Source organism: Lonchura striata, chromosome 13 (assembly GCF_046129695.1).
Source record: "Lonchura striata isolate bLonStr1 chromosome 13, bLonStr1.mat, whole genome shotgun sequence".
Classification (NCBI taxonomy): domain Eukaryota; kingdom Metazoa; phylum Chordata; class Aves; order Passeriformes; family Estrildidae; genus Lonchura; species Lonchura striata.
Genome location: NC_134615.1, coordinates 20,789,924 through 20,816,336, shown reverse-complemented (window position 1 = coordinate 20,816,336; position 26,413 = coordinate 20,789,924). Strand labels below are relative to the sequence as shown.

Here is a 26,413-nt window from a genome sequence, read left to right as displayed (position 1 = left end):
AACCATGATTGCAATAAAATAGTCACTTACAAGGTGTGTTTGCATAAGAATATTGGTTTAATTTAGGGTGGGGTTTGAGATAGGGAAGCCAGAAAGATTCACAGCAAAACTCTCCATTTTGGGCCTTTATACAGTAAATTATTCTTGCTGCAAACCTTCATCAGACCAACTGAACACAGGGGGCTAAGTCTGATATTCACTGGTGCATGGACAACTTTATTTTCTTCTTAGTTTGTGAATTCCATCAGTATCCAGCAGAAGCCAGGCTTTGCAGCCAGAGGTGATTCTTTTTAATGAAAAATAGATATCTGTATTGGAGAAATCAGTGGAGAACCTTGGAAACTTGGTTTTGAATTCAAGAAAAAAGGCAGACTGTCCGGATGAAATACGAGAATATGGAATTTATTTCCCCTATAGATTTATTTTCTTACCATTAATGAGTATAAATGCACATTTAATGTCTGGAAGAGGAATGGAATGGAGCTGCTGGAGGCACTGGAAGCAGTGCTGGCTCACAACAGTTGCATCTGTCATGCAGCAGGAATGCCTGCAGTGGAACCTGCTTTCCAGATTGAGCTGTTTCAAATCAGGGTTATCAGCAGAAAATGTCAGCTCAGATTCACCAGAGGCAGGAGAAGAAGAAAACATTCTGATCCAGGTGAAACTCGAGCTGCTCTCTGATGGCTTTGTGGTGCTGCAGAATGGCAATGCTGAAATTCCCCTGCTGCTGGAAGCTCTGCTGCTGTTCCCAATTCCCTCTCAGTGGCTGGGGTTGTTTCTTCCAGGTGAGCAGCTGAAATTCTCCTGCTGCTGTTCCCAATTCCGTCTCAGTGCTGGGGTTGTTTCCTCCAGGTGAGCAGCTGAAATTCCCCTGCTGCTGTTCCCAGGTTCCCTCTCAGTGCTGGGGTTGTTTCCTCCAGGTGAGCAGCTGAAATTCCCCTGCTGCTGTTCCCAATTCCCTCTCAGTGCTGGGGTTGTTTCCTCCAGGTGAGCAGCTGAAATTCCCCTGCTGCTGTTCCCAATTCCCTCTCAGTGGCTGGGTTTGTGTTTTCTCCAGGTGAGCAGCTGAAATTCCCCTGCTGCTGTTCCCAATTCCCTCTCAGTGCTGGGGTTGTTTCCTCCAGGTGAGCAGCTGAAATTCCCCTGCTGCTGTTCCCAATTCCCTCTCAGTGCTGGGGTTGTTTCCTCCAGCTGAGCAGCTCCAGGTGCTCCCCAAACCCCTCTGGGCTCCACCAGCTCGGCTTTGCCATCAGCAGGGAGGGGTGGGTTGGGAATTTGTGCAGAGGGTCAGAACCAGGAATTCTCTGTCGTGTCCCAGTGCTCAGGACGGCCTCTCCTGATCTCTCAGTGGCTGTTTGGTAGAGGTTGGTGCACAAATGAGCTTAGGTTTTGTGGAAATTTGATAATTTGCTTTTTAATAAGGTCTCATTCATTCAAATCAACTCCATAGCACAAACAACAGCACTTTGGGAACTCTTGAAGCTGTGTAGTCATCACTGGGCTGATTTATTTTGTTGTTTAAGTGCTGATTAAATTTTACATTAAGACAGAAGCACCTTGTTTTAAATAGAAACCCTTTTTTTTTAAAACGTGGCTCACAGACTTGCCTGTTCCTTTTCCTGGCTAATTTAGAGCCACGTTGCAGACATTAGAAAGAAACACAAAACTACAGAAAAATCACATCTGTGTACTGGAAAAAGGTATTTTGGGGCACTTGCTTCTTCCAAAAATGTTTGCAGGAGATAACAAGCAGGGTTTGGGATAAGTCAGCCTTGATTTGAGGATCGACCAGAGTAGCAGCCGTGGTGAGAGGCAGAGATCTTTGCTGCTGTCTGGTGTTAGATGTGCTCACAAGGCAGAGTCCACCCACTGGCTCACAAATGGACTCTGGATAGACTGGAAATTATGGAAAATAGCAAATGTTGGCATTTCTGTTCATAAAAGAGAACTGGACAGCATTAAGTGCTGGCTGCCCTGTTGGGACAAGGCCCTGTGGGTGGAATAAGGCCTTCAAGCACGATGATGATATTTTTCCTAAAGCTTAACAGGAGAAACGGGAGTGCAGTTGATTAGATTTGTGCCGGGAACAGAGCTTTTCATCCCAATTCAGGCCACGCCATGGGCATGAAGGGTTTCCAGGGGCTGTGCCAGGCTCTGGGACTGATGGAGGGAGCGGCCGCGGGCTCCGCGAGGGTCGCGCTGGCACCGAGCAAAGATCACAAAGATCACAAACTGCTCCTGGCCCTGCTGAGGAGGGCACCAACCCCAATCCTTGTGCCATGGGGGTGCTGCTGGTGGGGATTCCGTGGCGAGGCTCCTCTGCTGCTGCCCCTGTCCCTGGGCTCACGGGTGGGGAAGGGTGGGAGCGGCGGCCGCAGGCAGGGGCGTGCTGGGCTTGGCCTCTGCAAAGAGAAAGGGCCGGGTTCACTGTCAGCACGGATCCCACACTGCTCCCAGCTCCTCCTTCCTCCTCCCTATAAAATCTCCTGCTTGGGCATCACTGGCTGAGGCAGCAGCTGCACTACAGTGCTGGGCCCTGCGCTAGAGCCTAGCTTATAATCTTCACTGCCTGTGCTGGCAGAAGGAGATGGAAGGGATGTCTCAGGAGAGGCTGTGGGAGAGAAAAGAAACAGAATTAATGTGGACTTGGATGCTGTTCCATAGAAATCAGCAAACCATCCTACCAGCCCAGGAGAAGGAGGATCCTGGCACATCCTCCTTTCCTGGTTTGTGAGGAGGCACAGGGCGGACTGGCAGACATGGACCAGTTCTTCTTAGGAATGTCCCCCAAGTGCTTTTCAATCCTTCATCTCCTTGTCAGACAGCCTGCAGCCCCACTGTACCTCATCTACAGAGCACAGCATTTCTCTAATCTCCTTTGCTGGAAAGGGGCTTAAAAGCTAAATAAAAGCCACTTAAAATACAAGATGCCAACATTTATATAGCTGAGAAACAGCAAAATAAACTATGGAAGGTAAATGATTGTAACTGGCAGAGGGAGGGAGACTGTGAGTGCAGGACATGGTGATTACATGGCAGTGGGTGTTAAATTCCCCCTCCTGTTCCACTTTCCTTTTCCACAGCATGGTCCTACAGGGGATAAATGCCTTAACCCATACCCCAGCAGTGCCCAGGGTGATTGAAGATGGTCTCGTATTCAGGTGCTGTTGTTTGGCAGCAACCACAGGGAACTCCTGCCATAAAGAACCATCTGTCCTCTACTGTGGCATCCTCCCAGTGCTGCCAAATCCACAGAAACACTCAGTCTTGATTTCTCGCCCTTTCTTTCCAGTCTTGTGTTGTTTCAATAACATCTCCAAACCCCCCTGGGTCATTCTACCATTAAAAATCCTAACTTTTCTTTGGAATCATGGGAAGGAGTCAGCCAGGGGGGCTGTGAGCTCTGATTCCAGTGTAACACTTAAACTCATACAAATAAACTTAAAGAACTTAACTAAACTTACATTTACTTCAATAAACTTAAAGAACATATATTTTTTTAATAAATAAACTTTTTACAATAAATAACATTTTAAATAAATAAATAAACTTTTTTTTTTTTCTGAGCTGTGTCTGCTGCCCAATTCCTTGGCTGTGCTGGCACTAATGATGTAAATAATGTAAAAATGGGCTGTAAATAACATAAAAAGGGGGACATACGGTCTGGAGCAGTGTGGATCACAGAGGTCATGTTGCTTTGCAGGACGTGTCCTGGCAGCTGCTCCAGGTTGAGGTTGGGAGGTGCTGACTGGTACTGGAGATCAGCAGAGGTTCCTGCAAGAGGGATTGAGAAGAGACATCATTCCTTGCACAGTTCCTGACAAGATGCTCTGGGCTAAATCTTTTCCATCCAGAGGATGTGGAAGAGCTCTGTGGGTAAAAATTGGTGGCTCATCTTTGCTTCCTTCCCCTGCTCTCAGCCTCTGGCTGTGTAGGAACACCCCCTGGGATGTCTGGGCTTCCAGCAGCTCTCCAGCTGCTCTCTCCTGCCCGGGGTGCTGCTCTTCTCCAGGTTTCCCATAAAGTTATAGCTTTTACACATCTCCAACAAAAGATGTGGTGTCTTCCTTAAATTGCCTCAGTTAGGTCAGAGGCCTAAGTTAAGTGCCACAGCACAGAGTGGGTGCTTTGCTGTGAATCTCAGATTTCCAGAGCTAGGCTGGAAAGAATGGCTCTGGGATTGGACTGGAGTGAGAAGGATCTTTCAAGCTACAATTCATCAAATGGTTTTGGCTGGAAGGGATCTTAGAGCTCATCTCATTCCAACCCACTGTCCCAGGTTTCTCCAAATCCCACCCAGCCTGGCCTTGGGCACTGCCAGGGATAGCCACAGCTGCTCTGGGCACCTGTGCCAGGGCCTCCCCATGCTCACAGAGAACAATTTTTTCTTAACATCCCACCTAAACCTTTTCTCTTTCAGCTTAAAACTCTTTCCTTCCGTTCCTCACAGAATTCATGGAATCACTGGGTTGGAAGAGACCTTAAAGATTGAGTCCAACCCAGCCCCAACACCTGAACTCAACCCTGGCACCCAGTGCCACATCCAGGCTTTGTTAAACACACCCAGGGATGGGGACTGCACCACCTCCCCAGGCAGCCATTCCAGAACTTTATCACCTTTCTGTAAAAAACTTTTTCCTGATATCCAACCTATATTTCCCTTGATGCAGCTCGAAGCTGTGTGCTCTGGTTCTGTCAGTTCCTGGAGAAAGTTCCCAACCCCACCTGAGCACAGCCACCTTTCAGGAGTTGTAGAGAGTGATAAGATCACCCCTGAGTCTCTTTTTCTCCAGGCTGAGCACACCCAACCCTTTCCCTCCATCCCCCCCAGCAGACACAAACCCTCACCCAAACCCCTCCAACATCTTTGACACCACCCAGCCTGGCTGCCCTCCCCGGGAGGGCTCCGTTACCTCCCAGCAGCATCTCCTGCAGCAAGCTGTCGATCCTGGCCACGCCGAAGAGCTTCACAAACTGCACCTGCTCGATCATCTGCCAGGTGATGCTCTGCAGGGGCGGCAGCAGCAGCAGGATGTCGCTGAAGCGGCCGCGCGAGTCGTACTGGCGGTCGTTGATGTAATCCTCCAGGTTCACCTGCACCTGGAAGCGCATGTTCTTCACCTTGCCCGCCTCGCTCAGCCCCTTGCAGTCTGCCAGAGGGGGAGATGGAGTTAATTGGTGGCCTGAGCAGGCAGATTTGGGCTTGTCAGGCAGTGTGAGAGGTGAGTAATGCGATGGTTGACTCGCACAATTAATAAGTATATCCTGTATATATGTTAAGAGAAGTTTTATAGATTTATAGTTGGTTTTTTTACCCCCTTTGTGTTGTTATTATGGGTTTGGGATATTTGGGAGGTTCACCTCATTACCACATCAACAGCTGACCTCTGAAAAAGATTTAAGGAAATGATCACCACTGGACAACAAAGAAGAAGTCAATGGACAGAACTTTGTCAGGAACTAAAGGGTTAAAATGTCACTATAGGACACGTGAAAGCACAACATGAGCCACTTGCTATTTGCAAGGTAAAGAAGGAAGTTTATTATCTGACTCCGACTTTTATACTTTCCCAAAGGTGACAGTGGATTGGAGAGTGAATGGGCCACCTCTTCAAAGACATTGGACAAACCACCAGTACATTAAGTTTCTCCACCCCCATAAAAGAATGTAAACAATATGTTGTTTACAGAAATCGTGTGGGAAAGTTCTCCAAAAGAATGTAAACTCAGAAGGCTTTAGAAAATCTTAAGAATCAGGGTGACAGTTAAAAGCCAAAACCTCCACTGTGTGGATGAGCACGTGGTGGGAAAAATCCTCTACTCCCAACACCATAATATTTTCTCAATTCAGTCTTCTGTTGTATTTTTGATAAGGTTTCAATAAACCTTTCTAAACTTTTGGAAGTGAGGATCATTTCCCACAGGCAGGCTATGTGCAGGGAAAAGGGTGAGATGGCAGTGATGCTCTGACAAGATCAGCTGGCAGGCTGGGCTGCCATTGCTTCACATGGAACAGTGAGGGGAACTGGAGGGAAAACAGTAATTGGAGGAGAAACAGTATTTTGAGGAGACTTTGAAGGGAAACTGTAAGAAAATAGGAGCTTGCTTCACATGCATGTGTCTGCCTACTGCCATCAGTGAAGGGGAAAAATTTAGAAGTTAAAATATTTATCCTTCCAAGGAAACAGCCTGGAATATTCCCCTGAAAACTTTGAGTCACAGCTGCCACCACTAAATGCAAGGAGTTTTAGTGCCTGTGTGTTGTGATTACACTCGCTGCAGCATCAGGTTCTTGTCTTGCTCTCCTGTCTTTGACCTGTGGTTAATCCTTTTTTTCAAGGACCACTGGTCCAGCTTTGCTTAAGCAAATAAATTTGTCCCTGGGTGGGGTGAAGTGCTGGCATTTACAGCCTCCTACTCCTGTCTTTGCTGCTATCAAAACCTGAGATTTCTGGATCACTGCACCGTTTCCTTCACTGTCTGCAAAGAATCCACAGGCACCGCATTTTCGGGAACATAGTGCCAAGAGATTAGATAAAGTGGTTAACAAATGATTGTGTGTCAGCACCAAGCTCTGAGGACATTCCTGCTCCTCAGCATGGATGAACTTCACTTCACACCTCCTCCTTCCAGCTGAAACCTCAGCACCTCATTGTCACATTGAGCTAGAGCTGCAGGGAGACACTGATCAGCTCAGGAGGTAATTTGTCAAAATCAACTTGATGAAAGCACCCCTCCTCTGTTCACAGCAGGCTTTGGTGAGCCAAAGTTCACCATGTTCCTGAAACTCACAGTTCTTGATTTTGAATCAGTGAATACAGTAAAAAACCCCAATAATCAATGAATTATATTCTGATTTCTTCATGCTAAAAGACAAAAGGGTGTTATCTGGACTTGGGATTGTTCTCCCATCTCCAGGGAGATACCCACTGGAACCTGGGCTGAGGCAGAACCCCCTGTGCTCCTGGAATAAACACAGCAAAGCTTCAAAACAAACTTTTTTCTGTGTTTCCCTGTTTCCCATCCTGTGGATCAGCCCTGCCCTGGGTTGCTGCTGGCTTCCAGCAAGACCCATTAGCAGATCCCTGCTATTTCTGGGCACTCTGAGCTGCCCAGCTCTCTGTGGTTTCTGATGGGGCTCTCTGGACTCTTACGGACACTCCACATTGCTGCTTGTTTGCCTCTCTCTGCTTTTACATTATTAATGTATGCATGTATGTCCTGAATGATCATCTCCTGCATTTCAGGCTGATGGGCTTTCCCAAAGCCAAGCTCCTGCAGCAGCCAAACTCCTCCAGGGCCTGCAGAACCTTGCACATCAGCCTGGCTGGAGCTCACACTCGCTAAACAGTGTGGAACACTCAGGAATAGGTCACTTCTGCCTTAAAACCTCACTCCCGAATTTGCTCACTACAGCACGGGCAGGCTGAGATGTAGAGCCGCTTCCAAGGGGTTTTCCTGGATTTTGGAGAGCCCCCAAGTGCTGTGCTTGGCAGTCAGAGGGAATCTCACCTGGGTCGAAGAAGATGATGGCTTTCAGGCAGGCGTACTCGTTGTCGTCGATCTGGATGTCCCGCAGGGGCTTCACCAACTCGTCCAAGATCCTGGTGGCCACACGAGCGATTTCCAGTTCTGGGCAGTGCATTGGGATGATGAAATCGTTCCCTGGGAATGAGGAATTCCCCATCAGGTTCTGGCTCTAGCTCTGGTCTCATCCAGCAGCTCCCAAAGGAGGCTTGCCTGATAGTCCCAGTGCCATTTGCAGCAATTTCCAGTCTGCAGCTTTTTAATCTGCTCCACGAGGGAGAAGCAAGCCCCAGATCTCATCCCCTGCTCCTTATTTACCTCAGCTGCACCTCAGGGCACCCACACTGCACACAGCCTGCTCCGTGTTCTGCTCTGCTTTGCCCTGTCTTACACCGAGCACCTGTTTGTAAGCAGGGCTGAATCTTTATTTTTGGTTGTCTTTTCTCACACAATGTTATCCCTCTCTCTTTCCTTTAATGTGAAGATTTTAGGGTCGGTATTCTCATTTTTCCAAAAACAATCCCATCTATGATGGCAGTGAGCTACATGAAAAAGAAACTATTTGCACTGTAATTTTTAATAGACATTTCTGCAAAGTTTCCAAGTATCTATACCCAAATACCTCATTGCCTGGGCCTTGGCAATTTCAGGTACAAAACCAAGACAACCTAGTTTGAGATGCCATTTCAATACTGGCGCTTTCTCATCCACAATTCCAAAGCAGTGAGGGAACAGTTTAAAAAATCCCAGATAATTTACTGGTTCCTTTTTACTCCAGCACGGTGTCTCCACCCAGATGTGCAACCCAAGAGTGCAGAGGGGGTTTCAGGGATGCAGAACGTTTGGGAATTACTTGGGAGGGGTGAATTATAAAAGCAGGAGTGTGTTTCACTACTTTACCTAATAGCAGGAAATCAGTGTATGGTATGGACCTCTTGGCTACCCCGAGGAGCAGATGTTCCCCTGCGTGGGCTCTGAGCAAGGCAACCTGGAGGTGGCACAGGAGAAAGAAATAAGATTCCATTGGAAAAGCAGAGAATGGAGTGCTGAGCTGTTGCTGTCCCCATTTGGTGTTTGCTTAGGTCTGGCAGATCTACAGATAAAGTTCTGTTCAGGGCTAGAAAATATCAGTGTATGCTCAATTTGAGAAGTGCTACATTCGTGGCAAACGCTGTTTTAACTGAAAGAGCAAAGAGGGGCTTGAGTAATTTGAGTTCTTAGGAAATAATCAGATTCCAGTAAAGGCAAAATCAGAACTGCCTTGTGATTCAGAACTTCAGCAGTCTGACACATCAGAATTTTTTTGACTGGCTCTTTTGCAGGTTAGACTGACCAAATCTATATTTTGAGGGACTTGAGGTAATGCAGTTATTTTTAACTGGTCCCTCTTTCTCTCCTGCTGTTTGTAGCTCTGCATAGGGTGATCTGTTAATGCCAAATTCTCCCGTGAGAGGCCCAGCTGGGAATTCCCTTCAGAGGCACTGGATTTACCAGGAAGGGCCATTGGGCTGTACCTGGTCGTCGAGGGGGAGCTCACAAAAGGCTGGGATGTATTTTGCCCACTCCACCAGCACCAGCAGCTGCTGTTTCATGGATTCACACACGTCGTTGATGGTGGCAATCTTCTTCATGGCAATGTCTGTGCTGTGCACGGGGCTCAGGGATAAATACTGGAAGAGAAACCCATCAGACTGATCCCATCAGAGCCCTGAGATGTCCCCGTTGGGGTTGGGCACTCTGTGCTCAGCTGTGCCCGACTCGGAGCAGCTTCCACGAGGTGGTGCTCAGTCCCAGCACACACCCAGCCCTCCTCAGCCTCCTTCCCTGCTCTCCAGGACAAAATCAATGCTCCCATTCCTAGCAGCAGCCAGCAGCACGGTGTTTTAGCTTCTCACCAATCCCTCCAGCCAGCAAATGCATGAAATGCATCCAGCTTTTCTCCCCCACATTGCTGTCGGGGACACAAAACTCCCTTTTTTTGATCCCTTGCGTGGCAGGGCGAGGGTTAAAACCAACAATTTTTGAAAAGGAAGCGGGCTCATTGCTGCATGAAATGTGCAACATCTGGACCGTGTGTTTCAGTGGGGAAAGGGTATTTGCATTAGAATTTAAAGGACTCTCAGGGTGAAATTAATGGTGGAGCATGAAATAAAAAAGCAATCAGCATCAGCTGAAGCCCAGTGGATTTACTCACATTATTTTTCCTGCCCTGATAAAGAAGGTATGTGGAAAGATACAATCAACCATGACTGGAATATTATGTTCAGAGCAAGACAGAGAGTGTAGCTCTCCTTCCCTAAAGGAAGGATAAAATTCTGTGTGAATGCAGTGAGATTTTAGGGGTGCAGCAACAATTTAGGCTGGGGGAGGAGGGGACCTGGGCTCTGCTACATCCCTCAGCCCTTGGAATTCCAGTTTTCTATCTCCCACCAAAGGTCCATCTGCTCCCTGTAGGATGTATTGCCCTGATAATGTATGTTTTCCTGCCTGCTTTTGAATATTTTGCATTTTCTTCCCTGTGAGTTTGTGGAGGAACAGAAAAAACATCCAGAGCTGGTTGGTTTAGCGGGCTGGAATTGCTGAGGGCCACAGCCCCGTTTGGAGGGGCTGTCCCCACGTGTCCTACCTGCTGTGCCATGGCCTCAGCCTGAGTGAGGATGTTGATGGAGAGAGAGCCATTGTCCTCGTAGCTGCTCCTGCGGATGCTGATCCTGTCCCGCTCGTTCTGCACGGCTGGAAGGAGAGAGAGGTGCTGGTGTCAGTGAGAATCTCCCAAAGGCTGTGCCAGGGAGAAAATCCCATTGCTTGTGTCAGTGAGAAACTCCCAGTGCTCGTGCCAGTAAGAAAATCCCAATGGTTGTGCCAGGGAGAAAATCCCAATATTGTGTGAATGAGAAAATCCCAGTGGTTGTGCCAATGAGACACTTCCAAATGTTGTGCCAATGAGACACTCCCAGTGCTTGTGCCAGTGAGAAAATCCCAATAGTGGTGTCAGTGAGAAAATCACAATACTTGTGCCAGGAGAAAATCCCAATGGTTGTGTGAGTGAAAAAATCCCAATACTTGTGTGAGTGAGAAAATCCCAATGGTTGTGTTAAGGAGAAAATCCCAGTAGTGGTGTCAGTGAGAAAATCCCAGGGGTTGTGCCAATGAGACACTTCCAATGGTTGTGTCAGTGAGAAAATCTCAGGGGTTGTGCCAGGGAGAAAATCCCAATATTGTGTGAGTGAGAAAATCCCAAATGTTGTGCCAGTGAGAAAATCCCAATAGTTGTGTGTCCTGACCTGGTAAAACCAGCAACACCACAGACCTTGGACACACTGCAGGGTCCGCAGCAGAGTGAATTCAGCCCAGACCCTTTGCTGGACATGCCATGGTGAATTGGAAAAAACTCACTGATTTTTGAGGCCAATCGCACCCTTTAAACCATCCTTCCCCCTGAAGCAGGAACCACATCCAGCCTCATGCCCCATCAGCCCTGCACGGGGAACAGTAGGCATGGATTGCACTTCAGCACTTATTTTTGCAACAATCTCTGCGAGCTGACTCACCTCCACTGCAGCCACTGAGTGAAACAGCAGCAGAGAAAAAAGGAGAATTTCAATTTAACCCAACCTGGTTTCAGTGCTGGTTTATCTCCCAAGCCCTCCTGCCTCTGTCCAGCAGCTCTGGGCTGGGGGAAGGAGCCTGAACACACTCGGTGCTGTCCTGGCAGCTGGCAGATCTTGGCTACAAACAGCTCAGAAAGGCACTTATCCTGTCCCTGAAGCAGAGGGAGCAGGAAGATTTAGCATGTGGTGATAGTGCAGCACATCCCTCCTCCTTCACGAAGCAATCCCAGACTCCTTTCGCTTTATTTTGGGGGAGTGACTCAAACAGAGCTGCCAAAGCACAACTCACTCTGTGCCTTAACCCCTTGGGTGCAGAACACTGTGGGTTTGTCTCAAAAGTGGCCACTGGAGAAGATTTTTCCAGCAAATTTTTCCCCTTTCTGCAGAATCAGCAGAGTTATTTTGCCATCATTCTTCTGAGTCTCTGCCTCGCTGCTGGGTGTTGTTTTAGAGCATCAGGACCCATTCCTGGCAATCCATACAAAGGAAAAACGTGAGCCCTGCTTTGCACAATTTGGGGGAAGGTTTTTCTTTCTGCCAGCTCGTGTCCATCCGCTGTTCTGTTTGTCTAACCTGCCTCTGATGAGGGGCCAACAAAGTGAAAGGGCAGAAAACAAGCCCCAGTGACAAAAATCAATGCCTCCCCTTATCGACAGGAGGGCAGGGTTTGTTTTCCAAGATCTGGGGCTCAGCCTTGCTGTCAGTCAGGGTCAGCTTGTGGGGATCTGACCCTGCAGCTCAGAGCCAGCCCTGCCTGCGAGGGGCTGCATCCATTTCTGAAAGGTGCCACACACAAACACATCCCTGGAGCATTTTCAGCCTCTACAGAGAGGCAATTTTTCATCAGTTTAGAGAAAAAAACAACACAGCTTTTGGGAGGTTTTGCTAGCCCTCCTCAGCCAGCAGCTTAAGTTGCCCTGTGCATGAGGAGAGGGTCAGCCTGGAGGTGAAGGTGCTTACAGGAGCCATAATCTTGGCACTTCATGAGTTTTACTGGTCCACCAGAAAGGTGAGTGGCAGCATCCAGCACTCAGGAAAAACAAGCCTGACTCCATCTGTGTCATCACTGTCCAAGCTTCTGATTTGTGCTCTCAGAATGGGCCTCTCTACATACTGACAAGAAAAAGGAAAGTTTTGCCCTTCCAATCGAGTCACACATCTGATTTTATGTAAATCCTACAATCCCAGGCAGACCTGGTCACTATGACAGGCTCCTTTGAGAAGCCTCAGCCTGTTTTTCCCCGTAGTGTTTTTATGGCACATATTTCTGTGCTTCCCTCATGCTCTGATAAGCTCAATCTCCCAGTGTAAGTGGATGGTACAGAGTGACTTTCTCAAGGTGATTTGGGTGTTATCACTGAAAGCACCCAAGATGTGATGGAATTAGATACAAAGGGGAGTTAATGTTTCACCTGCCACAAAAATTAATCTATTACTGCGCAGTGATTATATTGCTCTATTTATTGTGCTTGTGAAAGGGAGGGAAGGGACAGGTTACTCCTGGTGAGGCAGTGGGAGTGCTCAGGGGACGTGCTGGCCCTGGGGGTGCTGGGCTCAGGTGTGATCTTGGCTTTGCCGTCAATAAAACCTGCAGGAAGGACTAAAAACCCACTGCTGGATCCCTCTGTCTCCCAAGGGCTGCTATTTCTAGAAGTGCCTGGCAAAATCTTTGCCACCTTTTATTTTTTTTTCCCCCTCTCTGCACATTCCCAAAGCCAGAAAACACCACCAAGAGCCACCCAGCCCTGCAGGAAGGGATGTCAGCACTCGTCAGCCCCCAGGATGGAGCTGGCCAGGGACAGCGTGGCCCCAGGCTGGGTTTTCCCACAGGGAAAGGGGAGAGAGGGCAGAACGATGCTGGTGTCTCCCTCCAGGGATTTGTCCCTGGCTACAGCATGTCCTGGCTGTGGGAAGAGGATGGGAAAACAAACATCTCCTCCGTGTGACGCAGGGAGCCCTCGGAAGGGTTTTGTCACTCAGAGCAAGGCTGGACACTGTGCCTCGGGCTCTGGGCAAGCAGGGTTTGTGGCACTGCAACAAGCCCCTGCTTCCCAAACTGTTTGTCCTTGCTCCTTGCCACGCAGGGCCAGAGCCTGGGATGGGGAACCTTCAGGGAGTGCAGAAAATGAGGGAGAGCAGCAAACTTCCCACAGCAACTGCACAGGTGCCAGCTTTGCCTACACAAGAATACTCTTTCCATCATTATTCCACTAAAACCAGCCTCACTTAATGCTGGTGGGGCTGGAAATGTAGTGATTAATGGCATAAGGGAGCAGGAGGAGGGAGGGCCCTGCGTGGTGCACTCACCAGTGCTCACAGTGTTTCTGTCTTCACCGACAGATTTACTCCTCCTGCTGCCTGATTAATTTATATCCACAAATAATCTTTTTTTTCCTGAGCTACCTTGGATTTTATAGGTGTGGTGTGTTTTATTTGCAAATAAATCCCAATGGTACACGTACATTTAATCCTTTCATGAGCTTGTGGGCTGATTTATGACTGCTGAAGGTAGAGAAGATCCTTTATCTTTTCCATCCTTCTTTGCAATAAACTGCAGTCCCAGCATTCTGAAAGCTGGCACAAGAAATGTGTAAACAAAAGGTATGAAACTAGATAGAGGCCCTGTGAAGCACTAATAAAACTGTCCTATAAACCTGTCCAATTTCACAACAGTAAAGAAAAGCCTCAAACCCTCCCTCAAACACTCCCTCCCCCTTACTGTTGCAGAAGTAAGTGATATAACAATTCTTTTTCTTCTTCATAAAACTAAAGAAGTTCATTCACATTCATAAATTACTTTGAAGGGGATGAGAGGTTAAATATTAACCTCTCATTTTATTTTTTCCCACCAGCAAGCTGAATCCTGACAGTGCAGTGCTGGCCTTTCCAAAGGCTTCCAGGTTTTTTTCTCAGCTCCATGTGAGGAGGTGACCTGGCTCACTTGAGAAATCACACCCTGCTGATTTATCCCAGGTTAAACATGATCTCAGGGAGATGCTAAAAATAGAATCCCACTGTTTTCTTAGGGTGTTCAAGTACCTGGTGTTCTACTCAGCCACTGATGCTGCAGTGGCCAAAAACCAGTCTGGTAGCATTGTGCAAGACAATAGAAATCGAACCTTCTGAGCCAGCAGAGAAACTCAGGGGGAAAAGCCAGAAAATCCCCAAAACATCCAGCCCACCCTCTGGCACATCCCCAGCCTTAACCCCAACACAAGAATAAAGGAGTGAGTCTCCTGTAAAGATCTTAGATCCTGGTCACAGACGTGTTTAGGACATAAGAGGGTTTTTCTTCAGGCAAGGCTTACCCTCTCCCCTTATCCTAACTTTAATGGCTGTTATTAAAGTGAATTATTGATACCAAAAATGCAGTTTGGATAGGAGTGATTCTGAGTGAGTTATTTTCTAGGAAATCTGGGAACTGGACTTTCCACAAGACTCAGGTTTTGTCCTGTCCCTGCTCTTGTTAGTGCTGATGGAACCTGGGCCCCATCTCAGTTCACAAGCCTCTTGGGGAGGGCAGTCTCGGTTCTTCCTGAAAGTAGGATCAAATTCACCCATACAAACAAGGCAATCCAAAGTTCCTACAGGTAATTTTCTCAATTACCTGTAGGGAGCCTGTTCAGTGCCCCACAGCCCTCTGGGGGAAGAACCTTTCCCTAAGATTCAACCTAAACCTCCCCTGACACAGTCTAAATCCTACAGCCCCAGCCAGATCTGGTCACTATGTAGCTCAGGTATTTGTATTATATGGCTTTTTCTTTAGGGAGATATTTCTCTTCTACCAGGCTTGTAATTTCCTATCCACTAGAAAAGTTTCCAAAAAAAAAAAAAAAAAAAAAAAAAAGAGAGCGATAAAGAAAGAAATATCCAAACGTGTCACATCACATCTTGCAACACATGAAGACTGGGGAAATAAAACCAAAAGAACAGTCCCTCTGGATCCCAAATTCCCGTTTATCAGTTAGTTCTGCCAGGGAACAGCAAGTTCTCTGAGGTTGAGCACACAGAGACTGAGCAGTGGGTCAGTGGGGCACGGCGAGGGTGACACAGCCCCGCTGACCCCACCCCAGGTGGATTGTCACAGCCAGCCTGGGAAAAGGATCTCTTCCAGCTCCTTCCCCTCTGCTGTGGATAAACAATGCCATTGCCACACCCTGGAAACTCTGCCTGCCGTTATAAGGGCTGGTCCTAAAGGAATGTGCCAGGGAAAAAGGGTTGTGCCAGTGCTGGGACACTGAGCGAGGGTGGATGGCACTGCTACCACCTCCCAACACGAGCCCCTGCACGCTCCAAAATATTTTGTACAAATATTTGGACACTCCAATAGTGCTCCATCCAAGACATGGCTTCTCCTTCTCCCTAGTGCTTCGCAATACTGTTTAATATTAATCTAGAACCACCCAAAAGCAAATAGCTGTGTTCTTTTTGTGCACACAATTGTGCAAGAAGTTTTCTTTCCCAGTCCTGCACATCTGCTCGGGATAGAGCTCCGGTCAGCTAAGCTAATTTCTGCACAGCAGTTGCTCAAGGTGCTTTAAAAGCTTCCTTGCCAAACACAGGAGCATTTTCTGAGCACACAACCTGACTGCACTCATAAAATGTTTCAAGGAATGTGACGATGTGGAACTTGTAATGAGTCATCTCCCATCAAGCTGCACTCAGTGATGGAGGCATGAGCCAATGTTTTATAACTTTTACCATAAAAACCAATAAAAATCATGCTTCAGCTCAAAGAATAGATCTGATAACAAGATTTCAGCCTTTCCAAGCAGTGCAGTTTGCTGCATTGGCAATTGGCTTTATCCCATCTACAACTGACCAAATCAGCTTATTTTTTGTCTTCATTAATTTGAGCACTACTTGTTTTTCCACCTGCTGTATTTACTCCATTTCTCCTAAATTAAGCCAGTTGGCATTTTTGCTTCATCCACAATTTATCCAAGGTTTCAAAACACCCTTCTTCTCCAGGAAAACATATGGTCAGAACATGGGAAAGATCACTTAATCACCAGTAAAATCTTATGAATTACCAGAAATCTACGGCAAATTTCCCCTTGGGTTCAGTGAGGCCACAATTCCACCCATTGGGTGAACTTGGTGACATGGAAAGAATCTTCCAAGCTCCCTCGTCTTTTAACTGCCAGTGGGTTGGGAAACAGCAGAAATGAAGGGTGAAGAGTATGAAACAGCTCAAAGGGTGAAGAGTGTGAAACCATCACCCAACAGCCTGCACCTTGGGTGGGCTGGGCCCCCAGTTTGTCAGGCACTCCATGGACAAGAACAGGATCATCCACGCTCTCCCAGTGTGCAGAACTGGGCAAGCAGAGACCAGAAGTGCTGTGGTAGATCCCAGACTTCCCCAGGGAAGCTGCATGTAGGCACAGGATGACAGAAATGGTTTTTTCCTTGCAGAGCATTAGGCACTATGACAGCATTTCCTTTAGAAAGGGCACATCCCGAGGGTCACTGGCACCCAAACCTACAGCTCTGCTCCTCCTCAATACAGACGATGGGAAGTGCCACAAAAGGTGTTGGCCAATATGCGATTGGCCCTTCAGTGCTGGTGCTGGTGGTGGCTCCACAGTCACCCTGCCACCAGCAGCATGACCAAAGGGTTTTGCTCTGAGTCATGTTCCCTGCTGGGGTACATGAGTCAGCCACGGGGAACACAAGCCACCCTGCTCCTGGAGCTCTGCCCGTGCGCCCTGGGCCACTGAGGAGAGGCTCCCACTCCTTCAGGCTCTGTGCTCAGGCTGTACCTTGTCCTTGCATGCAGCTACGTGAGCATCAGCTGAGCCAACCACACCACCTGAAGCAGCAAATTGATGGCGTTTATGAGATTGGAGGTGGCAGATCCTCATTGAGATTGGCACAGGTGGGATTAGGAGTCACACCAGTGGGTATGGAGAGAGGAAATTGCTATTGTAAAGCACTTAGAGACCAAATAAATCCTGAGGAAGCCCATCCCTTTCCCAGGACTAAAAGACCAGCCTGATAGGATGGGTGAAAATTGTCACAGGGCTCTCATTGAAATTGAGATAAAATGGCAAACAGCTGCAACAGAAAATATCTTTCTGTGGCACACAGTCATCATCTCTCCAGCCAGTGCTGCTGCTGCTCCCCACCATGCTCTGCAGGGGAACAGGGCCTTAGACAGCAGCAGGAAGGCTGGAAATGTCTCTTTGCACCCACCTTCTTTCTTCATGCCAGCTCTGAAGCACTTCTTCAGCCTGCAGTACCTGCACTGGTTCCTCTTGTCTTTGTCTATCACACACTGTCGGTTGAACCTGGGAGGAGATGGGAAATACAACATGGAGTAACCATCTGCAACCCCCTCAGCCTGAGCAGCCTCAAATACAGCCCCAGACCTCCCTGAGCTCCACGCTGCATGATCTTAGAGAAGAGTCCAAGGTTTGCCAGAACTGGATTGAATCAACCTTGGCTTGGCCCAGCTTCTCCTCTTCCCCACCGCCGCTCCTTGCAGCTGGGACCACCCACCCTGCAGGGATTGGGATGGTTTTGGCCATGAAAACATGACTGAGACTCAAGTTGTGCTTTTGCAGGAGATCCATCTCCCGCTTCCAGACAGTTTTTGGGTGTTCGGCGCTGGGGTTTGTCTGATTTCACTTGTTAACTATGCTACGATTTGCGTAGAAGAAAACACGGTGTGGGCCACGAGCCCTTTGGGTCTGCAGCCTTGTGCTGAGGCCCATGGGCCTCCTAATTCTTCTTCCACTCAGTGGGGATTTAGGAACTCTTGTGCTGTTCCAGGGGTGGCCCACACAGGCTTGGCAGCTCTCCCCACACTGGGTGAAACAATGGAAGGGGACTCTTCATGCAGAGAAGAGATGATGTGGGTTGCTCCCAGACCATCAGGCTGTAAAAGCTGAGGCATTTTCCCAGACTGGTAAAAAGCCAAAGGTACAAAAGCCCAAAGACTTCCAGAGGAAATCACGTCTGCCATAAGCAGAGCTCCGAGCTGGGCTGAGCTCACCAAATAAGGGCTTGCACACAAGCTTGGCTTCAATGCTGTGGATCTTCCCTGAGCTGCCAAATATCGCAGAGATTTGTGGATTCCTGGGAAGAGGCAACAACTCCACTCCCAGGAGACCGACAGCTGAAATTTCAAAGAAAGAAGTAGTAGAGTTCATCTCCTGCAGGAATCCCACAGTTTATGGGATGAGCACTATGTAGGTGGACACTGCTGTCACCTCAGGTGACATGGCTGGTGCATCCTGGAGTGATAAGGGCACCAGGAGCAAGTAGGGTGATTCACATTGGAAAAATCTGGAATGTCCTTAGAGGAGAAAAAGCTTTGGAACAGAAAGAAAACTTCCAGGTTTCAACTAGAGATGAAGGGCTTAAAGTGTATTGAGGTTTGGGATTTCTTTCCAATTTTTCCTGTGCTAAAATAAATATCATTTTTCTAAGGTCAATCAAGATAGCAGCTTTATAATTTATAGCCTCCTCCTGGCAAAAAATCTCTCTCAAATGTATACCCGTGTGCCAGAGTGGATGTGAATCATCTCTGGTCCACACATATTTCTCAGAATATTCATAAAATCATCACTGATAAGTCAGTGTACATAATTTATTGTATTTCAAAACAATAATGGGGAATCTGTGAGAGGGCTTTGGAGGTGAGAGATTCTTGAATGCCTGTTGTTTTTTACTAGAAAAAGCAAGAAAGATCAAATCTCTGGAGCTTTGGTCCTTTGCCACCTTGGCTTCCCCTTGCTAGGCTGTGACAAGCTCATGGTGTCACTCCACACCCAGGGTCTGTATTTGTGTATTTTACACATCAGTCAAACCTCAGGTTCTTGGTTGGACTGGAGGATCTCAAAGATCTTTCCCAGCCTAGTTCATTCTGTAATTCTCAGGTCTGTGAGTTTCCCTCTATTTACCCCATGGGGAAAGCAGTGATGGGGAATTCACTCAATGTGTGGCACAGAAGGTCTCAGCGTCCAAATGAGATAGGACTGAGTTTAGACTCAGGACTGAGTTTACTCCTTGTAAACCAAACTGCAGTCCTCCTGGTGGCCTTCACAGTGTGGCAACTCAGCATTTGAGACACAACCCCCTGCTGCCCACCCCGAATCATTTCCCACGTCCATCCATCGCGTTCGCTAATTGCCGAAATTGGGTACCTGCAGGAGTAGACGTGGTTCTTGCGGACGCTCCTCCTGAAGAAGCCTTTGCAGCCGTCACAGCTGGAGGCCCCGTAGTGCTTGCCGGTGGCGCGGTCCCCGCAGATGGAGCACAGGGAGCTGACACCGTTGGGGAGCAGGTTGGTGTTTGCTGACTCGGCCGCGATGGCGTCTGCGGGCAGAGAACAGGGACAGTTAGAGCTCCCTGCGATGGGAACCTCTGGGTTCACAGAATCACAGAATAACGAGGTTGGAAGAGACCTCTGAGATCATCAAGTCCAACCTATGCCCCAACACCTCAACCAGACTATAGCACCAAGTGCCACGTCCAGTCTTTTTTAAACACATCCAGAAATAGTAATTTTACCACCTCCCTGGGAGGACAATTCCAGTACTTTATTATTCTTTCAGTGAAAACTTTTTTTCCTAATATCCAACCTGTACCTTCCCTGATGTAGCTGAGGCTGTGTCCTCCTGTTCTGTCAGTGCTGCAGGTGGAAGAGATCGACCTCACCTGTCTGCAACCTCCCTTCAGGAAGTTGTGGAGAGCAATAAGGTCACCTCTAAGCCTCCTCTTCTTCAGACTAAACAACCCCAGCTCCTTCAAACGTCTCTCACAGGGCTTGTGCTCCAAGCCCCTCACCACCTTGTTGCCTCCTCTGGACATGCTCAGTCATCTCAACATCCTTCAGTTTATGGTCATGCCCTTCCCAAGATCAGCTCCTTTGCTTCTGGCATCGGTGTTTTCCTTCACTTGAGTGATCAGAGAGATTTCAAGCTGCATAGCCCAAACTGCTCCTGAGAATTTATCAATTATCACTGCTTTCCTGGAGAGATATCAAGAAACCTCACTTGCATGTGAGTTTTTTGGTTTTGAGGGATGCAAGCCAAGCCATCTCTTCAATGAGATACCTGGAGAACATGCTTCAAAGCTGGTCTCCAAAGAAGAAAATGGAAAAAAAGCTCATTAACTTGAATAAATAGAATGCAGAGAAGAAACAGCAGAATCAGGAAGGATGAACTTCTTCATGCCCATGACAGAGGTGCTGAAGATAAAAGACTGTTCCTGAGAGCTCCTCTGCAGCTGGAAAGCAGAGACAGCAGCTCCCACAGGGATCACTTTAGTTCTAAGTCTGGTCCCTCCTCTGAAATTCTCTCTGAAGAGGCTCACTGCTTTCCACTAGAAAGCAACAGAGGTGTTCAGGAAGATCAGATTTCTAAATTAGAGACCTAAAATTAGGTCATATGAATGCCCTCTGTCATGTCCTTCATTTGCACCCACTCATTTGGAGCAGGAATAGCTCTGCCCCTGTGTGTACACACTGCTGAAAACTCCCCTTGGAACCTCTCCCTCTGCTCTAACCACCAGACTTGCTGCCCTCTTAATCCTCCTAATTTGAGGCACAGGCTGGGGAAGGAGAAGACAGGAGACCCTTGCAAAGAAGGAAGCTGAAGGTGTTTGTATCTCCCCGTCTGTTTGCAGAGCCTGACCCGGGCACTGGCTGCAGGATGATTTTATGAATTTATCACACTGGGAGCACGTTTTGTGCTCCAGGGGAGCCCATCTTGTTCTCCAGTGACCTCAGAAAAGTCCCTGGGACAAGGCACACCCCGACACGTCTCTGGGATGGGACATCCTGACAACAGAGATGGGGAAAGCTCAGCTTAGCAGTTTCTTAGAGAAAACTACTCAAAGGGCAGGAATTGCCACCTGATCTGCCTAGAGAGAGTTTTCTAATCCATAATGCATAAAAATAGCTCTGGGTAATCCACACACAGAATATATGTAAAAAGAGAGTGAGAGAAGGTTGTTTTTTGTGTGTGAATATATGTAAAAAAAATTATAGTGAAGGTATCTGCTGTGTAATGAAAATTGCAATCAACCCCCCCCCCCAAAAAAAAAAAACAAACAAACAAAAATATGAAAACAAACAAAAAAAAAAAAAAAAAAAACACAAAGTCAACAAAGCTTTAGTTTTTCAAAAACTGGACAGTTTCTTAGCTAAGGCTGAGACTAAGATATTTTTAGCCAAGACTTCACTAATGCAAAGTTCAGACTTCCTCTCACCTCCTGAAATAACCCTTTTGGTCCATGTTCACTTTCTGCTGTATGGATGAATAAATAAGTGGGTTACAGCAAGATGGAAGCAACATGACAAGAAAGAATGGCAGCACCAAAATCATTCCCAGGTCATAACGACAGGAATTGAGATTTGCCTCTTCCCAAATTCTGTGTAAGATTCTCCCAGCCCTGACATTTGTCAGGAAGCGACACTTGGGTCCTTTGGGAGCATTATCTATGTCAGAGGTATTGAATGGCAATTTAGGTTGATTTGCAATTATTCTTGATTTTATATTATTTAATAACTTAGTATTAAATTAACTGTACAAAATATTCCTTAGAGGATAACTGCAGAATATTTGGGCACCTGTGGTTCCATCCATTTTTTGAAGGAGCATATGACCATAAACAAATGCACTGTGTTGGTTTCCATTCTAAAAATTTGCACAACTGAAATAAAGATAAGGCAGCCAATTTCCTCTTCACTCCACTCGTGCTTTCTCTGGACTTCAGAGGAATCAAGCCAAGGTCAAACAGTTTAGGTCTCCAACAGACCCTTCATCCAGGTCCAGACTGCAAAATATTCCTGATGCTGGAAAGCATTTACTCACCAGAAAAGACTTTGTTTCCTTTTATGTGAGTAGGAAGTGAGAATCTGCTTGCTGATATGAGGAAGAAATTAATAATCTGGCCTTCAACCAGGTGTTACTGGAGGAGGAAACATCAGCACTGTGTGTGTGAGGGCCTTTGGAAATCAGCAAACCAAATTTTGCCCTCATTTGTGTCCATGGAAGCACAAATGAATCACCAGTGAGTTGGGTGGCTCTGTGTTAGGGCAGCTCCACAGCTAAAAGCTCAAACCCTGGGAGGGAGCCACGTGTCCTTTTCAGCTGAATTGGATGAATGTGAACAGAATTTTTAATAAATAAAAGGAAATCCCTAATCCAGAATGCACGTTAATTATGATCACAATTTTTAATTACAAAATCCTGTCAGCAGCTAATGATGGGCTCCAAATGAGAATTAGCTCAGAGAAGAGCAAAGCGCAGCTGATTATCACAGGCACCAGGAGACTCTCTCAACACAGCTTTCAAACCAATATTTGGGTTTTTCCTGGCTGATCTCTGCAAGGAAAGGCAGAGGAAGGCCAGGATCCCTGGCAGCACAGTGAAATCCCCTGCCTGCCTGTGAAATCTGCTTCGTGTGCTCCATCCCTGCCTGACACAAGGAGATAACCTGAACAGCTCCTGCGCTGTGCCACGGTGCCTTTGACATCTCCACTGGAGAGATGCACTTGATTTTGCTCTCCAAGAAGGGACCACAACTCATCCTGACTCTGTGTGGCTCCCAGGCTGAGCTGAGGCTCTGCTTGTGGCCAGACCCCTCAGTGGGGCTGCCCCCAGGGTTCACAGGCAGAAATAGCTGAAGTTTTGACCATTTTTTGTGTTATATATAATCAGTGTGCAGATTGGGAGCTCCCTAAGGCTAAGAGCACCCAGTGGCTTCCCCAGATTTAGGATCAGCCAAGTTCACAACTGAAATGCACACAAATTTTTTGGTACCTACTGGCTCTGTATGTTAATCATTGTCTAACCAGGGCTGAGATGATAATGCCAGTTTTACAGTGATAAGAAATGACACTGAGGATGTTCTCATCATACCTGACCCCTGTGCTGCTTTTCCTTTCAGTTCTTTTACTGGCTACAGCTCTTCTAGATGCGCATTGTAAAAGAGAATTGTCTTGCTATACTTTCCAGGGTGCCTTTTCTCTACCAGGCAATCCAAGTTTTGGTGCACATAATTTGCAGTTAACAAATCCCCAAATTACACGTGCTGGGCTAGAATGTGAAGACATCACAAGTGTGGGTTTAGGGCTTGAACACACAGAGTCAAACTCGCTGCCAAAGCCAGAATTGTGAAACCTGTACACACAAATGTAGGCCAGGAGGGGGTTTAAACCCTGGCCACGTGCAGGTCAGCCTCTTTCTACATCAGCTTTTAGCAAACAGAAGAGTTTTTGAGATATAAAACATAGCTGTGGTTTAGTGGCCCCAAATCCTACAAGAGTGATGATGAAGGTGCTGTTCCAGGCGCTGGAAGCTCGAGGGATGGTGAATCACTGCCAAAGCATCTCTGGTGGCTTTTGCATGGTCTGAACTGGGTCAGATGAAACGGGATGGGAAAGATGCCACCAGCCTCGTGCCAGAGTCCCCAGGATCAGTGTGGAGTGAGGGGTGAGGCAGGACAGTGAGCACCACCCTGGGAGAAAGCTCTCCCCAGCTCTCCAATGAAGAGTTGGGGCTGCTTGCAGCAATGCTTCACATCTCCACCAAAATGAGACAACTCTGACAGGACTGTGAGGGAATGGGCATTAACCACACATAAAAACTGAGAATATGGGCTCCCTTCACCAGCCAAGGTGAAGGAAACAAATTTGTACAGAATAGGAAAATTTCTGCTGTTGCAACATATATTTCACATAGGAAAGATAGAATTAGCAGTGATTTTTGCTCCTATCATTTTGCCATTCTTTCTATTTAAACCTTACATATTTTTTATATCACTTCCATAAAGTGTTCTATTCTTTATTTTGGATAAATCTTAAAATAATTGGCAAATTGTGGGCTATTTGAAGGTGGAAAATACAAAATAGTTGTCTGGGCAAATCTCAGAATTGTAGCAGCTTCATGAAGGAGAAACATCTAAGCACAGCAAGTGCTCCACAAATTAATCCACCCAAAATTGTGATGAAATAATGTTCTGAAGAAGGAAAGAATTGGTTTCAAGAAAGCATGACCTTATTTGAAAATATTCCAATTTTCACTTTTGGAATTGTTCAGAAGGTAAGAAACTGTGCTGAGTCCATCAAAATAAATATTGCATCGTTTCCTGTTCATGTTTATAGAGGGCAAAGCTGTCATCATTTAGTAGAGAAAATACAGATGAACATTAGGAGACATATAAGCAATCTTAAAAAAATCCAGTATAGTTATAAAAAAATACCTAAAATGAGGTTGTTTTTTGATTCTAAGAAATTTTTAAATATTTCTGAAGCCACAAGGAAACTTTGATTTTGAATTACCTCAGGGGCCTGAGGTAATTAGATTTCCATGCATGGCCATTTCAGGTATTTTTTGAAATTATTTTTACAAACTGTAGAAAAGGACACTTACCCAAGACAAACAAGCTAATTTCAAAGCAGCTACTTCCCGAGAGAGCTGGTTAGTCATTAACAGCTAAACAAACAACACAATACCGAGTTCGATAAAGTTCAGAAAAAAAACTCAACCTGTCAGTTGAATCTGCGTGAATCAACAGAGAGCCCAAACAGGCATTGGTGGTTTGTTTATAAAATTATATTGAATTTTGGGGAAATTTGTGTTGCTTCAAAAAGTGAAAAATATCTTGTTGTTCAATGGGATGTGACAAAGAGAAACATCTGTGTTAAAATGACATTTCTGGAGTAGGATGGGAGGTGGAAAGTTTTCTACAAGAATAAGATCCAGTCTAGCTGGAGTTTACAAAAATTATATATACTGAAAATCCTTAATTTGGGGACAGCCAGAACTTTACAGAAGGCAATTTTAAATTCAAGTTCCTTCGGGGCCTTTTAACTTCACTTGTCTCCTAACCTCCTTCCATGCCCCACAATAATAAGTCTAATCATTTTATATTGTAGGTGATATCCCTATTGAAACCCTGATTTCTTCTGATGAGCCAGTTAATGAGCAAATGTGAAAATCCCATCTTCATTTCACTAAGCTTCTTAACAAAATTAAAAGGCTGTCAAAACTCTCCAATGGGATCGCTAAGGCTGGAATCTCATTCAGTTGCACGATTGGTTTCGTGCAAGATGACCAAAATGCCCTTTATTTTTACACAGCGAGCAGTTGATTTCACAGGATGGAGCTCACTTTGTGTCAGAGTAGTTATGGCTGCAGAAAAATTAAATGCCACACAAAGCGCTTTATTCCTGCAAATCAAACGGAAGCCTTGGCGTACAAACACTCCCATCTCCCAGCCAAGTCCTTTGTGCCCTAAAAACTGTTGGCCCATCTTGGTAGCCAGAAAAGGAATACAAAGCTAGCAGTGATTTGGATATTCCTTCTCAATCCAGGTTCCCAGGACCAACCTAAACAGCGCACACATTCATGGACAAATGCCGTCTGGGACGACATGTTTTCCCGAGGATTAAATATCAGCTGAAGTCATATACGGGAAAGAAACACACATTTGAAGGAGAAATATTGGTAATAACTCCTCTCATATGCAATACAGCAGGACAAACCCAGGGAACGCCATGAAGACCTCGTCCAACCTCTGCAAAACCTGGTGGGCTCTTCGCGGCATGACGCTCAGCCCACCAACAGAAAGAACAACCCAAAATGGGACCGGCAAGCAAAGAGGTTGCATTTCAGCCCAAACATACACACAGTGCAACAGAGGTTGACAGGTCAGCTGCTTAAATATTACCCCTTCCACCCTTTGCCCCATACCTCCCACCAGCCTTTCCTCTGTGTTCATCTTTGCAGCAAAATTAGTGGAGCTTATTCAAGAGAAAACGAATAAAAATCTCACCGGTGTTATTGGGGAGCACGCGGAGGTTGTCGAATTCCAGCATGGTATAAGAGGAGTCCAAGGAGTCGACATAGTCTGGCATATCCATGTCCATGATGGACTGACAAAGCTTCATTATGACTTGACAACAGCGAGGGAAGTGGCAGAAACAGCCCCACTGTCAATCACGGCCAAGGTTTCCTCTGCAAAGAGAGACACCCCGGTCCCCGCGATGACAAATCATTACCCAGCCCTGCCCGCAGTCCCCTCCCCGTGCCAGGACAGAAGGGACGAGGCCAAACCCTCCGGCGCAGTCCCCTCCCTTCCCGGGGTGCATCTCGCTCGCTGGCTCCTGATAAGGTGATGTAGATAAGGCCTAGGCTCAAACGCCTTGGATTGCATCTTCGGGTCAATACAGCCGCGTTTATGGCTGCTCCTGCACAAACATTTTGAGAAGGGCTGAGGAGAGACGTCACACGCGTGTGTCACTCTCCCAGGGCAGAGCA

General features: G+C 46.8%; 1 protein-coding gene across 1 annotated transcript; it reads right to left on the bottom strand.

Annotated features, from left to right (window-relative positions):
• Positions 1-38: 38 nt before the first annotated feature.
• Positions 39-26,157, bottom strand: LOC110476369 (hepatocyte nuclear factor 4-beta). Its single transcript, XM_021541249.2, has 10 exons — positions 25,929-26,157; positions 19,289-19,460; positions 17,334-17,428; positions 10,154-10,260; positions 9,042-9,197; positions 8,428-8,515; positions 7,513-7,665; positions 4,914-5,150; positions 3,661-3,774; positions 39-2,611 (listed from the first exon to the last, which is right to left on the bottom strand). Exons 1-10 carry the CDS (start codon positions 26,041-26,043, stop codon positions 2,475-2,477), a joined length of 1,374 nt encoding a protein of 457 aa, XP_021396924.1. The 5' UTR covers positions 26,044-26,157; the 3' UTR covers positions 39-2,474.
• Positions 26,158-26,413: the final 256 nt, after the last annotated feature.

Excerpts from the sequence above, each read along its gene's own strand:
- LOC110476369 (XM_021541249.2), bottom strand. The coding sequence starts at position 26,043 with ATGAAGCTTTGTCAGTCCATCATGGACATGGATATGCCAGACTATGTC. Across the intron at positions 19,461-25,928 it reads CGTGCTCCCCAATAACACCG|ACGCCATCGCGGCCGAGTCA; the intron begins GTGAGATTTTTA and ends CTCTGCCCGCAG. Across the intron at positions 3,775-4,913 it reads GCAGGAGATGCTGCTGGGAG|GAACCTCTGCTGATCTCCAG; the intron begins GTAACGGAGCCC and ends TCCCTCTTGCAG.